Source organism: Fringilla coelebs (assembly GCF_963513975.1).
Source record: "Fringilla coelebs genome assembly, chromosome: 1".
In the NCBI taxonomy this organism is placed as follows: domain Eukaryota; kingdom Metazoa; phylum Chordata; class Aves; order Passeriformes; family Fringillidae; genus Fringilla; species Fringilla coelebs.
In genome coordinates this window covers 112381097-112398778 of record NC_140028.1, presented here as the reverse complement: position 1 = coordinate 112398778, position 17682 = coordinate 112381097, and the positions used below count along the sequence as shown (strand labels likewise).

The window sequence follows — 17682 nt, the reverse complement described above, 5'->3', positions numbered from 1 at the left end:
AGAAACCATAACAAAGCATGTAACTGGCTCGTGGTGTTTAAAGGGATGCTGAGTGGCTCGGCTGCCATGACCATGTTTTGCACAGCTTCCTCAATGACAGTTGTTGAAATAGTATTTTCATGATGTAATTATTAATCCACTTGGCATTTGATTAAAAAGATCAAGGCATTTCATAGAAGCCCTTAGACACCCTGCAGACTCCTACTGATTTGTACAGTTGAATAAGTGCCCTCCAGATTAAGGATGATGATGACCAATATCCAGAAAGATTTGATGACTTTAAAATATTAAACATCAATGAGTATAAGTTGACACAGCAACACTCAAAAATCACAGCATCTGGTGAAGATCTTATCCTATTAAATTTAACTCATATATGTGACAATAAACATCTTTTGTCCTGCAGTATTAGGAACATTATGTAGTAGCAGAGGAACATAATGCTGTGCCAGAAATGAACTGCACCATTTAAAAATTTATCAATATCTTGCTTTTCAAGTTCTTAGATGTTAGGAAAAAAAAATGGTTGAAGTAATTGGATGAAGTTTGAGGTACTCAGATGAAAATTGAGAGGCAGTGGTAGGTTCTGAGCTGCTGCTTGGCACACTTGCTCCTGTGATTCTGTCTTATCTCTTCCCAGCTTTCTCTTCAATAGAAGGAATTGTTTCTTAGAGACTAAAATTAGTCTTTTTTTGCAATGTTTCTTTTAAACAAGCTTGCAAGTGCATATGCTGTCTTGGAGTCCTGGTGAAAGATTATGGTCTTAAGAATTACTGAAGAGATAGCTGGAGGACTGAAATAGTGGATTTAGAATAAACAACTATTACATAAAGCAAATGGGAGGGGAAAACCTTGGAAATCCAACTTGATGTGTACATTTCAAATTTACAATTATATTCTGCCTCATAATAAATGAAGTGTAAGAGCCTGCAGTCCCTCACATATCTTCAGGCAGGTAGACTAAACATTTTAGATTGGCAAGTCCCTTCCTGCCGAGCAGCACCTAATGTGGGAATGTCCTCCCCTTACATTGTAATGCAAGCCCTGGTAGGGGCTGGGTGCTGTAAGCAGTGAGTAATGTGTTGTTGTATGGAATGAGAAGTGTTGTATTCCTACATGCAGGTCTTTTAGTGTCCACAGTTAATTTTTTTTTAATGTGGGTGAACCATGCACTCATATAGATGCAAGTTTCCTTAAAATACTCAGTTTTATGATATAGTGAACAAATTCTCTTTGCATGTGATTTAGAAATAATGGCAAAGATAAGGGCCTTTCAGTGAAGCTTCAAGAGAGGTATTTAAGGGTGAAACACCTATTTATTTCAGAATGGGCTGCTTTCACTCATGGCTTTTATTTTCCTTTAAGGCCAGTAAAATTTCAACCTCAGATAGAAATGAAGGAGCCCTTATTTTGTGCCCTTATTTCAGCAGGGTGGTATTACCAGCTAGTGATTCACAGTCTCAGAGGTAACTGGGGGAGTAATTTGCAAATGCACAAAAAGGAGCAGCTAATACCTGGAGGATATGTTAGCAAATTTACCTCTGGCAGACAAAGGAGATGCTGCTTTGTTGAGAGAGATATTTCTTTACCAAGAAAACTGATAACTCACTAACAGTGTGCCACAGCAGTAGAGTCTTTGCAACAGAAGTCTGAAAGTTTTCCTAAGGTTGAATATCATTAGAAGTGTGTAGTTTTATGCATATGCCCTTTTCTCAATACTCAGTATATAATTCCCATTAATAGTTGTGGCAGTTAGATGCATCTATCAAGATATCATGTCCCCAGGGTATTGAATTCTATTATTCTGCTTCTTTGCATGTAACTTGACAGAGACAAATATAACCATCCAAGCTACTGAATTTGAGAAGGATGTGTATTTTTCTTCAAATCTATTCAAAGTGTTTCTACTCCTAGGGGATTACATTTGTGTCTAACTTTTCTCTGATTCACTATTTTAGCTGAGCTGATGGATTATGAAAGAGAGTAATTTCTTTTTAATACTGTTTTCCTGAATCTGTCATTCAAAACTTGCTGTGTGGGGACAGAATGGTTCATAAGCACCATTTTCCTGCAGGAAAATGGCTTCTCACAGTAAAAAGGAGCTCTGAACAGAGCTTCCGCATAAACATGTTTGCCCATCAGTAGCTGACAGAGGAGCCTCTGTGCCTGTGTTAAGGATGTGGACTTGTTAACTGAGTCTTCTTATTTGGAAACAGTTTTTCAGATAGACTAGCAATGATGGATTGTATTCAGTTCTAGAGAAAGAAATTGCATAGAATTCTGTCTTATCATAATCAGTAGATTATATTGTAAACTAGTACCATAATAGCATCCTCTAGTCATGGACTGTGCCTTAACTTAAATTCCAGATCTCTCAAATATTCCTCAAGTTCAGAGGTCTTCAAAACCTAAATTAAATCAGGTCTTTCATGTTGCTTACAGTAGTAAGTTGTCTTTTTATATTACGCTTAAACCAAAATCCCCAAGTAACAATTTTAGAATTGTTACTATGAGTTTTGCATGCACAAAATCCTTGTTTTTGTTTTTGTTTTTGGTTTTTTTGTTTGTTTGTTCATTAATGGCTGGGAGTGACAGACAGTGGCAGTAAATTCACTTTAAAAAAATCCCACTAATATCTTTCTTTTATCTGCAAAAACAAATATTTATAAATCCCTCTGATTTATGTAGCTGTGTAACGATTGCAAGTTTGAAAGAACAGTTGTCTGGTTAATCCATTTAAATGCTTATTTTGATTGGGCAGCTGTGAGCCTTTGTGTGCAGGCAGCTTCTCCCCACACTTACTGGAGTGTTACAAAATACCATGGAAATTCTGGTTTGGTTCAGCAGCAACCAGTGCACACACATAGAGTTTTCTGCTGTGCGGATAGAGACTCTGGCCGTGCAGACCTCATCCTTGTTTAAGGTGTCTCAGGAGCTGTGGCTGAAGCCAGTTTGCTCTGTCAGCTCCAATCCTGGCTGTACAGGTTGCTGAGATCATGCCTGAAGAATGTGGGATCTGGTTGGAGGCACAAAGCACCCCCTAACTCACAGCTGGCACAAAAGGTGCACTTGTGAAGGGCTGGGCAGAGGCTCACTACGGAGCTGTGCGTGGCTAAGAGTGAGAAACTTCTGTTCAAATATCTCTGCCTAGGTGAGATTAGAACACTGAATGGCAAGCCTGCTGTTTATGTGCTCCAAACCATGCCATTGGACATAAAGTCTTTTTATGTCTTACTCATGCTGTTTCTGCCCCTTGTGCTTCATAATTCTGCAGTATTTCCTACTTGTAAATGTGATGCTTAAACTGATATTTGAACAGATGCAGCCTATTCCAATTTCTGTGTTGTATTTTAGGATTGCTTTTGATTTACTTTTTTTTTCTTTTTTAATCCCTGATCCATTATTTGGGTTTGGCTTTGTTTGACTAACGTTTTTTCATTGGTCCACAGGCTCTTGATTCCAGTTTAGAGAAAGGAATTGTAGTTAGCAGTAGGATATTTGAAATCAGATACAAGTTGCAGTTCAGCAGAAGTTTCAGAACAGAAGATAAAACTTTTGTCTGGGTTTACAGTGTTTTCCCAGACTTGTGGCAGTTTCAGGTAAATATTCATCACACTTTTCCCCTGAAACAAAGCAGAATTGGGGTGACTGGTTGAATTTTATTTTTTGTGTTCACATTACAGAACTGCAGCAAAATCAAATGTTTCACATCAGACAGAGGATATATGTGCTTCACGTACTCTCTGTCCCTTTAATATCCTTCCTCTTGAAAAAATTGTATTTTAAAAACAATACTGTTCTGTTCCAGCATCTTGTGAAGAGGAGGCATCTGATAGGTCTCTGTACTGCTGAAGAAGCAGTCAGAGAGAGTAGTACCTGTCTTCTCAAATGTCTCCTGTAAAATGTTAACTTGAGACACCCAAAGTCCTTTTTCTATACTTCAAAATCAAAATAACCTCGAATCCACTTTTACAGCGGATTTTAACAACTCTGAGGCCTGAGGTGCTTCTACAGATATGTCTGGGAAGAAACACCCATCCTTGGAATGCTCCCCAAAGCATCATAAGCCATGCTGATGAGTCCTAAGCAAATCCCATCTGCCCTTGCAGTGATGATGCCTGGCAGAAAAGACTAAATGCAGAGCCCCTGTTTCCTCTCCTGGAAGGGCTGTGACATCTGTCTCAGGGTATGTAACATTTGAAAGTAGGCTGTGGGTTGGAGACAGCAGAGAAGGCAGGTCCCCCATGTCCCTGGTGTGCTGGGCAGCCTGACCTTTCCCCAGAAGCAGCTCCAGCCATAGATCTACAGAGACTTTTCTGCCCTTGCTGCTGCAGCTGAAATATGCAGTTTTGCCTTACCCCAGCTGTGGGTTGCCACTCCTCATACCACATTCTTCATTGTGTTTGTGTTGTCAGATAGATGTCTAGACTGGAGAACTCTTCTGGGTCAGGCTGGCCTTTGGAGGGGGAGGGAGGTGTGCTAGGGTGTGGTCTGATTCCTTTGGGAGGCAGGAAAAAGTGCAATGGGGGGTGTGAACAAATAAGGAGCAGGGGAGCCTGACTGATGTTTTTTTCAAAATTCTTTGTGCAGATATTCTTCTATAGCCTCACTAGAGAGACAGGGAATGGAAAAAAGGGGGAAAGAGAAGATCCGTTGTGTTCACAATGCTTTAGAAACAAATTCGTCATTTTTCTGAAAATGGTCTGAGGATTTCTCCATGAGGCAGACAGTTGTTCTCAAAATATGTTGTTTCTTTGCATCAGAGAGGAACATTAAAATGAAAATGTCAGACGTGTGTGTGAGTAGGCCTTTGCAGTGGCATCCCCAAAGGAGGGATCTGATAAGGGCTCTGTAAAGCTGCATGTGGCAGGAGCCTTTCAAAAGGGAAGATGAGTGTGGCTTTCTGACTTCTAAACCTGTCAGGAAAGTGTGTGTCAGTAGTTTTTAGGACATACTAGTAAAGCTTATAAAAATGAGAATTAAAAGTATAAAATGGCAAATACAGGAGTGATACTTTTTCTGATTCACCACGCAACCTGGCTGTATCAAAGGGAACCTGTGGGAGTCAGATGTAACTCTGAATTTCCTGTTTTGTGTGATTTGTCACAGTCTTTATGTCTGTGCTTCATTTTCACTACTTTAAAAAGCAAGCAAAATTCTTCCCCCAAAGTAACATATTCTCATAGCCTTTCCTGGAGGTAGGTCTCTGAGACTAGAGAGGGTTTGGAAGTGCCTGCCAGTCTTCTGAATGAACAAATAGTATTAATAAACATCTGCCCACCTGTATTAACTCTTGGCAAGCCACGGCAGCTTCTAGTTATTATTTTCACAGTTTCCTCTATGTTTTACTTGTCTTAGTGTGCTCTTTTGAATACAGTAGAGGATATACGTTTGGCAGGAGTTTGGCTGTAGCAAGGGTTAACTAGAGAGAGTTAACTGTAGTTTCAGCAGAAAGATTTGGCTTTTTGCCACCTGGGTTTCTGTATACTGCCAGTGTAGAGAACAGTCTTCAAATAATTTCCATTTTGCATTTGGAAGAGATTATTTTCTGCTATCTATCCAGCCTGCCTTATTACTGCTGAAAATGCTGCAGATAGATAATCGAGTAACACAAAAGCTTTTTTTCACACACGGAATTCAGATCTCTTGAGCTTATAGCTGATTTTAAAGTAATTGGATAAACCACAATAACTTTATGTGTGGTAAGTCTCAATTTTGAGTCTGACTAGACTTGTTCCCAATACAACCTGTTTTGAGGAAATTTAACAGGATCCAGTTTTAGCAGGATTTGATGAAAACCTTAAAACCTCCACCCCGTTAATTAAGTGCAATGGACCCATGTGATGGTGTGTGTGTGCCCTGCCAGCGCTTAGTTACTTGTAGCTATTCAGAAAGTTAGGCAGGATGAGGCCTTATCCTAAGCAAGAGTAGAGTCTTGTAGGAGTGTCATTTGTGTTTGGCCAGGCAAGCACGTTACTATTTTTGATTTCTGTGTGTCTTTGGTGGTGCAGTGGTCTGTGGGAGTTGAGGGTAGGGCTCCCTCTGCACAGCACGCTCTGCAGTCACAGCGAAGAGCCGGCACAACAGCAGTCATTGTAAGGGAAAAATAGGAATTGTACCAGCGTGCCCGCCAGCTCTGTCCACCAGAAGAACCACAGCTGCAATTCTCCATGGGAAGGACAGCAGTGTTTGGCAATACAGAGAGCAGAAGGACAGCAGAAGCCCCTAATACTTTTGAAATTTGCCTCTCTGCCTGTACCATGGATCCTAATGTGTTCTAGTGCCCAGAAGTTTAGCAGAAGATGCAGTCCCTTAATCTGAGACATAGCCTTCAAAACTTCTCTGCTTTCCTCCCACCTGTAGCCTGTTCAGTGAGGATGCACCTAAGAAGGCAGACAAGATTGCCTTTGCATTAAGCAGGTATCTCAAGACAGGCATTTAGAACTGCTTGTGAGTAAGAAAGTGGTGCCTCCCAATAAGCAGCACTGCTACCTTAAGAATATGATCAAGTTCCTTTATGATCTCATGGGCCTTTCAGTTCACGTGTGACATTGAGCACACTCAGTAGCCTTGCAGATAAACTGAAGTGCCAGGGTGTGTCTCTGTGGAATACTTCATGGCTAATAGAAATAGCTTAGCCATAGCATTTTTAGCAAATAAATTCCGTTCCACCTGTACTGGGTGGGCTTCTGAATTTCCCTGTTGGAAACTGGGAGTTTAACAAATAGACCCTTGAAAACAGGGTAAATGGCTCTTTAAGATGGATGTTCCTCATTACTTTTGTCATAAGAGACATAAGGGGAAGAAATATAAATTAAGCTTTTGCAGGCAGTATGTGCCTCCATCAGGACAAATGATTCACCTTGCCCATTGCTATGATGAAGAATTAAGAGCTCTATCATACTTTGAAGCAGGCAGGCGGTGGTGTGACTACTGAGGGAACAGGAGGGGAGAGAAGCAGGTTACTATAAACAGACTCTCTTGACTGGCTGAAGGAAGAGATGCAATGGGCTCAGAAACTCCATTCAAGCTACATAGAAGGTACAATTGCATGGGTTTGTACTGGCAAGGTTCTGTAGCAGAGAGTAGAGGCATATTTGCGTTTTTCGGAGTCAGAATTGTTCCTAATTATGTATGTTCTAAATGTTAGGGGGTCTTCCACAGAGACTCATCTGTCGTGAAAAAATATCACAGAAATAACTATATTGTGCTTGAATGACTGCTGTCTATTTTCAGACTATGTAAGTTGGAAAAATAATATTTGTACAAAGCTGAAGTGTTTATACTCTTTCAGCTCTGTTTCAAGTGAAGTAATGACAGCTTTCACTGAGCAGAGGAGAATACAAAAGGAGGTTTAGATGCAGAATATGCTTCTTAGTGCACAGGTCAGAGTTAGTTATGCAAATGTCAGTTCTGAACCATGAATCATGCTTATTCCAACAAAGCAGGAAAGCTGGTTTTGCTAATCTTGAGAACCAGATGAGCATTGCTGTGTTCAATGTCCATTGTGTATTGAAGTCCCAGGAGGGGTTAACCACCGAAGACAACTTCCAGTAAATTCAATGCATTATGCAGAAAAAAACCTAGACCCTGTAGTCATAATTGAATAAATTGAACTTGCTGTTATATCACATATGGTTCCCCATTCCTGTGTGCTTTGTTAGGGAGGCTGTGGGTTAAAGTCAGGAGAAGATGAAATGTCCATTCAAGTGCCCTATGGGAAGCCATCATTTAGATTTTTTTCAGCCTCTTTGCTTGGAGACAGTATTCTTTTGTTCCACCAGCCACGGAGTGCTAAATAGTGGCCAGAAAATGCACTGCAAGTTAAAGATCTGCAGGTGAAAATCTATCTCATTATTTGAGGCATCAATAATGTTTTCAGAATGCTTTCACACTTCTGTGTGCTGAGCTGGAGTCTCCTCTCACCTGCAGTGCTGTCAGTCAGAGTCACGACAGCAAGCTCTGTTCTTAGGCATGTTTGAGGCACTGCTGTGCCCTGTACCAGAGAGAAGAGCCTAGCCCATGATTAAAACTGCTAATGATCACTCATTTTGGAAAGAGGGGATAAAAATAGTGGCATTTTAATGCTTTAAATACAAAAATTATCTTCATCTTTAGGATCTCCAGTGTGCTGCTCCTCTCTTATTTTCTCTGGTTCTGTCCCTTCCTCCAGCTCCTGTCAGATTTGATTCTGTGTCTGTGTCAATGCCTGCAGCAATCCCTACAGCAAAGTTTTGCCAGTTCCACTTGCCGTTAAAAGCCAGGCACTTCTACTGCAGAGGCGAGTCAAATGAAGTTTTCAAACTCCTGCTCCTTTTCCTTTTGTCTTCTCCCTCTGCATGTACCTTTCCCTATACCTTGCCTGCTGGTAGGTGAGAAATGGTGGTTTCCCAAGTTCAGTGCAGTTCATCCATGATTTTCTGGCTTTACTTTCTTCTGCCTTGGCCTTCCTTTAGCTGAAGGTGGCCAAACAACTCTTGCCTATGTCTAGCAGGTCAACATGGCTTACCTAGTCTGCTCTCTTCTTTCCTAGCAAACTTCTCAGTCATGGCTGAAGAGCCAGTCACACAAACCTCAGAAAAGCCTGTGGGCCCCACCAAATCCTTCTTTGGTGTTATAGGTGTGACTTGCATTTTTTTTTCATACAATGGGCAAAAGCCTTTACATGACAGGGGGAAGCCATGAGATGCATCTCCTCCAAGAAGTTCACAAAGTGCTGTGTTCAAACAGGAAGTTACTTTGGCTTTTATCCATTGCTGAGCCCCTGAAATTTGCAAAAGTGCAATCAGGACACTTAAAGGCACAACTTTAAGTACTGACTAAGGCAGCTGGTGTGCTCTGTGGTAGTCAGTGATCTGTGACTGCCTATGATAAAGATCGAGGCTGAGAGATTCTGCAGAACAGTCCATAGGAATGTGGTTTCCTGGAGTCCTGCCACAGGGGTGGTTAAACATTCATGGAACCTGTTTCCCTCTGACATATTTTAGTTGTACGTAAAAGATAGCGCATGTTTGGCATTACAGAGGCTGCCTCAGCACTCTTGATAATCACTGTTGTTAATCTTAATAGCAACAGTCACAAAAGCATAAAAGTCCTGTACCCATGGTAATCCTGCTGGGGTAGCTCATGGTTGAGATAAAGGACTGCACTCGAAGCAGTGTTCAAGATAGTGTGAACATTGTGAGCTCATACTCACCTGGTGAAAATAGGAGTATGTACCAGTGACAGTGCATTTCAGTTCAGATGACATTAAGCTTGGAAATGGCAGCTGCAACTGAAAAACTGAAAATACGTATTTCATAGGGTTACCCCGAAGTAACCCTATGAAACCCTCCCTGTTATGATGGGAGTTACTAGGTGATCTGCAGTGTTGCAGCTCCTGTGATTTTATGATGAGTAATAGCTATTTTTCTTGAAGATCCACCTCCTGGATCCCAATGATTTATTTACATTTTATTGTGTCTTTTTATCTAGTTAGATGGTAATTCCAACCCTTCTGCTCATGGCCAAAGTTTCAAAACATCTCTCAAAAAGCACTCCTAAGAGTACAGACAGCAATGGCAAGTAAGGGAGAACCCAGCAGTTGTTTTTTTGGTAACTTGGGGTTTGTTCTCTGGGGTTTTTTTTTGGTTGTGTTTTTTCCCTTCCTTTATTTCCATGATCTGTCTGACAAGTCTTGTGATTTTGTAACTCATGAGGTTTTTTTATCTTTAGGATTGATTATGTTTCCATCTTCACTTCCTTGTATTACCACAGTGGACACAATCAGTATACTTAAGAATAGCCATCAGGATATATATCCAGGTCTTGAAAGCAAAACTCAAATCATGCATTTTCCTTGACTCTCACTCCTGCAATTAATTCATCAATATGTGTAAAGCAAATTTAATGGAGCTGGCAGTGTCTCCATAACTGTGAAAGTTCCACTAGGGCTGTAGATCATGTGCTGGGGATAGTAGTCAAAATAGAAGTCATGCTGTGTTTAGTACAGTTCCTGGCAAAACTTGGTGTCTCTCTGTTGGATGAGAAGGCAATACAGTTTGGATGCTCTTCATAGCTGCTACTGTGCTTTCCAAACACAGATATATGATGTCATGGAGCTGTGCTCCTAGGGAGAACGAGGACAATCTGCTTCAAGGCTCTCTGATATAGACATTGTCTTGCTGGCAGATTTCCATGATGTAGTGGAGTGAAATCTTCAAATCTCTCCCATCAGGTGGAATTATCTCACAATAGCTGAATAGTTGAGTTCCCATCCCAATGTCTCTCTCAGCATTTTTTTTTGGGGGGGGCGTGGGGATGGGATCTGCCTGCTGTTTTATACATGTGCCAGAGACACTGGATGAGAGAACAGAAGTGCTGTGACAGGATTTTACAAGATAAGAGTAAGAGAAATTGGCTGCTGTTTCTGAAATGCATCCGAAGACATAAAAGTTTTCCAGTGCAGATATTTCCAAAAAGACAGCATGTTAGTTTGGACTTTATTTAATGTTGTTAGCTTGTGAGAATTCTGTAATGATACTAATAGGAGAAGAGTAACCTACAACATTAGGCCTCAACAGAAGTTACATATCTACAGACAACAGATGCAAAGCAAACCACGTCAAGCAAAGTCAATAGACTTTGGGTGAGGTGTCCTGTTTATGATGTCATAAGAAATCATAAATAAAGATGAACCACAGAAAAGAAGTGATATTTTGCAAGCCTGGCTCCTCCAGAATCCATGGAGTGGACATTTCTAATGTGACTGCTCTAGTGTCTCTTCCACAATGTCCAGCCCACATGTTGGCTTGCATGTTCCATACATTTTAACCACAGTGGCTGATCTCTGCTGAACTGGCTGGCTGAAAGTTTCATAGCCAAGAAGGCACAGTCTTTTTTTTGGAGCCCTTTCCATGGACAAAGAAGCAAGGAAAGCTAGAATTAGGCTTCCTGTAGAAGTCAAAATAAGAAAACTAACATTAGACAGTGGGTGGCAAATTCAGATTTTCGGAGAAAAGCACACACTTTAGGATGGCTTCATTCACCTGTGCAAATCTACGATTTCTCTGTTAACTTTTTCATTATATCCACTTTTTCCCATGCAAAATCAAAGGTTGCTTCTGTCCACAGCATTCAAGCGACTTTGGTTTTCTTAGCTGGAGAAAATCTTGAGGAGATGGCTTGTGTGGTATGAAGTGTGCAGCAGGATAGTCAAATATTTTGAGAGGTGAACATTTAAGTGACAACAAGAAGAGGAGTAGTCTGCTGGTCCTGAACCACTCCTTGCTTCTGAGTCCTTCGGGATATGAGTGAATACACTTTCCTAGGGAAGAATCCTACCAATTTGTCCTTCTCCAGGCAGGACTTTGTTGATTAAAGATAGGTGTGAGTTCATGTGACTTGGAAGAAGACCCATCTTTTTGGGATTTCTAAGTTCTCAGAGTCTAGTAGCAGTCTGTAATCCAAGAATGACATCAAAGTTCCTATCTAGCTCCAGATTTCCTCTCAGGCCATCTGCAGGGTGTGGTTTCAGCATCAGATAGAAAAAGTCAAACATGGCTTTAGTTTGGAAGGAGATGGATTATCACGGTGGACAAAGCCAAGGAGTAATAACAAACAACAGACCAACATCTGCTAGAGCATTATGACAGTCTTAGGGAAAGTAAACTGCAGTCCCAGTCTGAACCAAATGTTGAAGCATGGAATAAAATTTGTCCACCTGGGCAGTTTAGACAGTTTTTTGAACTGCCAGAGGCATGAATAGTCACTGATATGTCAGCCTCTGTTAGAAGAATTTTGGGGAGAAAATACAAGTGTAGTCAGTTCTGGAAGTCCCAAAACCCCATTAGCTTTTGATAGTAATTAAACCTGACCAGAAATTACCTGGTCCTAACTGGCCAACCTTTTGCTACTGGTGCTAGTGATTAAACTAAAGCCTACCTTAGAAACTTAGGGTTTGTGACCTTACAATCTTAGAGGGGATTGCTACTTTCCAGATGGCTTCTTTCTTCCTTTTTTAATTTTTTTTTTTTTTAATCAAGTAGTTTGGATCAGATTTTCCTCCTTGGAAAAGGTCCAAACATATTTATTTTCATCCATTTGTTCCAGTGGGTGAGCCTTGGTAGAGCCTGGCACAGCCAGGGATGGCGTAGGAACCAAACCCTTTCTCTCAACAAATATAATCTGCTTGAAACAGTTTATCTAAGGACCCACCTTCCTGTAGCTCTTGGCCCCAGTGCTGTGGGCACTGGAGGGGACTCAGTCATGTTTATGGCACAGGCATCCATCGTGCCACAGCTGCCATGTGAGCTCAGAGCTGAAAGCAGCATAGATGCAGCTGATAGCTTTCCCCCATGCTCAGTTTTGAGATGCTTGGCACCCCTACCACTGGTTTCCTGTGTACATTTGGGTACACTTCGCCCTCCCTCAGTATTTGTCTCTATTTTTCTTCCAGGCTTTTAGGACGATGGATTGTTTTTTTTTTTTTTTTCTGGGTAGAGGGACAGTCCCTCACTATCAGGTTGTTTCAATCATTACTGCAATCTAGATAAGTTGTGACAGCTATTAGTTTCTCTTCAGCACGTGGTAAGTAAGAAGAGATGTGCACCATCCAGAAGAGATGTACCATTTGCTATAGTGAGGATTGTGTTGCCATGTATTTCATAGAATACTGCATTCAAGACCTTCTGAGTTCCTACCACACCTGCTTCAATGAGGCTTTGTTCCTCTACATGGCTACCGGGAGTTGTTGCAACACGACAGAACAAGAAATGTTTACCTGGGGCTTACAATTCTGCCAGGCCATAATATACTGCCAGCGTTCTCCACCCATGTGAGAGCTCCCAGTGTTGCAAACGGGGTGGCACACTTCCCTTGGAAAAGTAGCAATGTTTATTTTGACAAAGTCTGATAGTAAACATGACAGTGCTATAAAAAGCTTTGATGGCGACATACGCTTGGTTATTTACTGCATAGAGGACAAGGTAGGACAACACCGTGAGAGACACCCTCATGTTGAGTCATGAGGTTCAGAAAGGACCCCCTTGCATGCTAAACCCCTTTCTCAGGTGGTTCCCAGGAGTGGCTGGATCCAGACCTAGTTCCAGGCTAGGAACTTAGGTCTAAAGGATTATATGTGCACAAGCAGTCCTTTATCTCACTTAGCTAAGATTTCAAAGTTTCAGCATGCTTATTCCCCCTTCACTTACTGAGTATTTAGTGCAATAACTATTCCTGCAATCTCAAGAGGCGTCCCTGTTCAAGGGGAGATCCTGGCATGCAGCCCACAGCTGTGCAGGAGAGCTCAGCAGACCCTGGGCTGTTCCCTATTTATGGAGTAAGATGATTGACTTATAGTAGTATTTGCATGCCAGCTGTATTTTGGTTGGCGCATGCTCAACTAGACCTCAGCTGCTGAGTAAGTTTTATGGCTCTCAGCTATTGTGTTGTTATCTGCCTTCCCAGAGTCCAGCTTTAAGCCAGGTGCAGCCCTCACATGAGCCACCACTGCTAGCTCCTGCTTGAGCCAAAAGCAGGGAGGAGCATGCTGCCACACCCAGTGAGGTCATCCTAACCACCCCTCTGTGCAGCATCTTCTTCTATACCATAAAACCATTGGAAGTTTTGCCACTGAGTATAGTGGCTGTTAGATCAGAAACCTTAGGTCAGTACCAGAGCATGCTAGCGATGAGGAAGACGTGTGGCTTGGATGAAGAGCAAAGACCTTTCTCTCAGTCACTCACAATGGTTCAGAACTCAATTGAAAATGTTAGCAAGAAGCTCTTTTATTTCCTCCTGGAAAAATCATGTATATTTATTTCCTGCAGTAAAATAGTCTAATGGTAGTAAAAAGTGAAGTTCTAGAAGGAAAAAATTGATTTCTCAGCTAATTGAGTAGAGAGGGGGAAATTATAAATCCCTGTTTGCCTATTACGGGTTGACTAGCAACATTTGGCCACAGAAAGCAATATGAACAGAGTTTTAACATGCAGGTGGCTACAAGAGAAGGGCTGTGCTGCATGTAAGCCCAGTATCTCCTCAAAGTGGTTCACCCTACTTTTCCAATTACATTGCAAAGTGAGTCAGACTGAAACCACTGTTGATTGTCTGCTCCACTTCAGATAGTTGCATGTTCATTTTAGCTTTAGGAAGAATTTTGTGTCAGCGTTTTCTGTTCCTTGTAGTTGCACTCTTTTCAAAACAGTTTTTGAGCTAAAAGTATGTTTCCTGAAGTTCAAACACTGGCACAAAAAATATCTCTTTCCTTACTGCTGCCACACTGAAGCAGATGGTAAGGACTGAGACTCAGAACCAGTAAGCATGTAATTATTCAATTTCTGGGTGCAGAAAAGTAGCTGTTGGGTCAAACCAGACATCTACAAGACAGGCTGTCTTTGCAGGTTAGTTTGAGTTCAAGTCCCCTGCAGTTAGCCCAGTTAGACTCCTGCAGTAGATCTCATGAGCTGCACAGATGCCCTATTGCATTTCTAGCTCGAGTTTCACCCACATCCTCTGGCAGACCATCCACCTTAAGCTCAAAGTCTGTTCCAGCTCTGTGGTTTTTATGTGTGAACAGTAATCAGATTAGGGATGACACCTAGGTTATGCCTCAGGTTAGTAAAGACAAAATTGCAAAATTCATGCTGATCCATGTTATAATGATGTCCCACAGCTAATGTGCATTCTCAGTGTGGAATCCATCCACAGTTACTGTGGCACACAGACCATGATGCAGTGTTACACATGGGGGACAGATAACACTGCCTGTGAGTAGTGCAAATGGGTGAGTGCAGAGGAGCTGTTTCAGTGCAAACTGGTTTTGGAAAATGCAAAATTCTGCAAATTACGGAGCAACTTTTGCTCCCTCTGAAGTCAATAGAAGTTCATTTCGCTTTTCATATTCACTTTGATTAACCTGGTCTTGACATCGTGGCACTTACCTTGTTGTAGAGAAAATTGGTAGCTGTGAAAGATCAAAGATTTTCTAATTTAAGGTAAGAGGAAATGTTTGCTGCTGATGAAAAACCTTATCTTCATAATAAGCAATAATGCAATCTGATCATCTACCATTATTGAGTTTCCTTTTTTTTTTTTTTTCCTTAAGCTGAATTTACATCACCTGTAGAAAGAAATAAGGAAAGTGGACTGAAAATGTCAAACCTATGCAAATTTTGTGATATTAAAGTAACAACCTGCTCAAACCAACATCGGTGCAAGAGTAACTGCAACATCACTTCTATCTGTGAGAAGAGTAGTGAAGTCTGTGTTGCTATATGGTAAGTTATTTCTTCATACAGGTGGGGACAGGGGCACACCCTCATTCATCACTGCTTAGTACTTTTCTTGATTGCTCTGATATTCAGAATGTCCCTGCTCCCTCACCAGGCTTTGCTCTCCTGCTTCCAGCTCATATCTCTGCACAGCATACCAAGAGTTGCTTGAGGTTAACAATTCTGATATGAAATGTTCTGGGGACTTTTTTTTCCTAAAACAGTTCTGTTCCAGCTTATACTGTTATTGGAAAAGAGGCAAGGTTTTGTGCAAGCCATTAAGCTGTATCCACCCACAGCACTCAAGAGCAGAAATAGATTTGAGGCTCAAGAGAGGATTGTTGCTGAATAGTTGCTGAACAAAGACAATTCTCTCTCAGATTTCAAGGGAGATAGATTATGTAGATTTATCACAAGAGGCTTATTGCCATGTATAGGTAGAAATACTTCCTCTTAATGGGAAAAAACTTTTGTGTAGGTATAGACTGATGTGGGCATGATGCTTTTTATATAGCCTCTGCCTAGGTTCAAAGAAATCAAGAGTTTATGAAAATTACTTGTAATACTTTTTTAGGATTTATTTGCTTTAAGCTTGTATTCCAGTCTAAAAACTGGGACTTCCCTTGCCCTTTTATAAATGGGAATCCAGTCCTACCAAAGAAGGCCAGAAACACTCTTAATGATCTAATAACTGGACTAAAGGAACACAACTGAGTGTTTGCAGCCTTGCTGTTGATTTAGTAAAATAATTAGAACCGCTTACAGAGGGACATAACTAATTAATGTACTGAGGGATTAGTTGTGTCCATTGACTTGAGATGTTCAGCATAATTGGAAGTAGGCATTTCAGTTCAGGATCAGTCCAGGGTGCTTTTCCATATTTCTCCTGTGATTCTTTGGTAAGTCATCAGTGTCTATTATTGCCATAAAAAGGAGCTGTTGTACCATTTAAGATACCTGTTGGATTTTTCATGACCATTTATCCAAAAGGCAAGTTGAGAAATGTGAAGTCTTTTTTGCCTACAAGTCTTTTGTCAATGAAATTAAATCTGTGGACCAGGAGGAAACACAGGAATATTGTCCACATTATGAGCTATAAATATTTCCCTGACTGTGAGGCAACTCTAACTTGTATCAGTTTTTTTGATTGGTATTTTGCTGGGATGTTTTTTGTTTGTTGAGGGTTTTTCTTTGTATATAACTCCTTCAGTGCACAAACTGTGCTTATCGTAGGTTTCAAAAGCAAAATGAAAAGACCAACTCACTAGAAATTCTCTGGTTTTGAGGAAATAATTCCGTTTTTATCGTAATTTCCCACAGATTTTTACTGTCTGCTCAGTGACCACAAAAGCCAAAAGTATGTTCTGAAGTTCACAGCAGTTAATCGAGCTTTAGCTTGAGTAATTCTGAGATTTTCAGAGGCACTCTTGTGAGCTTAGCAGGAATATGATACAGGAATAGCTGGTGCCATTGTACAAATGTGAGGAGCCCAGATGGTGCCAAATTTGCCCCTTTCAGGAAAGGCAGAGAAAAACATGCGATGCTCTTTAAATGCCATTTACATTCTCAAAAGAGGCAAATTTTGGCCAGGCTTGGTGCTGTCTGCTCCCTTTATAAAATACTCTTTTTTTGATTTCAATTTTCTCCTTTTCTTTTTTAGGAGACAGAATGATGAAAATGTGACATTAGAAACAATATGCCATGATCCCCGGGAAACACTGTATGGTCACTTTTTGGAGGACTATCAATCAGAGCAGTGTTTAATGAGGGAAAAGAAGGATGATGGGGGATTGATGTTCATGTGTTCCTGCACAGGTGAAGAATGCAATGATATGCTCATTTTTACATCAGGTAGGTTTAATATTTTACCTTGCATTCCTACATTCCTTGCAAGTAATATTAACTGTGTTAATATTAACTGTGTCGTACTGGTGTCCCTTGGAGTTGCATTTTGTGAGGGAGAACTTGTAATGGCAGGTGCTATTTTAGTCTTTCTTGAATGTTTCTTGAATCTCAATCTTTCTTTTCTGTGTTCTGAGGGTACTTCTTCCTGCCAGGCTGTCCTCATTTTGAAGTAAGTCTGATATTCATTTCAAGATATTGCACTTAAAAGCTGATGGAAGATGAAAGCAAGATGTTTACAGTTGTTCTGCTGGCACACCAAAATGCAACACATGCTGACTACATTATAAAATCTAAACTAAAGGCAAATGTGGATTTTAAGGTCCTACCTCTTCTAAAGGCTGTATTGCCATAGTGTGTTATCTGCATATAGATATGTTACTGGTAACCTGATAGGATGGGAATTTTAGGTCAGCTACTCTGGTGTAGCTGACCATCTGTGCCTCTCCTGTGGGGGGTGTGAAGAAGCTAGGTTCCTTCTCTCCCACACCTATATGGCACAAGGCAGTGTACATGAGTTCAGGTAAAC

General features: G+C 41.0%; 1 protein-coding gene across 1 annotated transcript in view; it reads left to right on the top strand.

Annotated features, from left to right (window-relative positions):
- TGFBR2 (transforming growth factor beta receptor 2) overlaps window positions 1–17682 on the top strand; it is a 60943-nt gene that overhangs the window by 12570 nt on the left and 30691 nt on the right. Inside the window, exons 3-4 of the mRNA XM_084207602.1 lie at window positions 15086–15257; window positions 16912–17102. Coding sequence (XP_084063728.1) covers window positions 15086–15257; window positions 16912–17102 — 363 coding nt within the window. The remainder of the gene's footprint in view (window positions 1–15085; window positions 15258–16911; window positions 17103–17682) is intronic.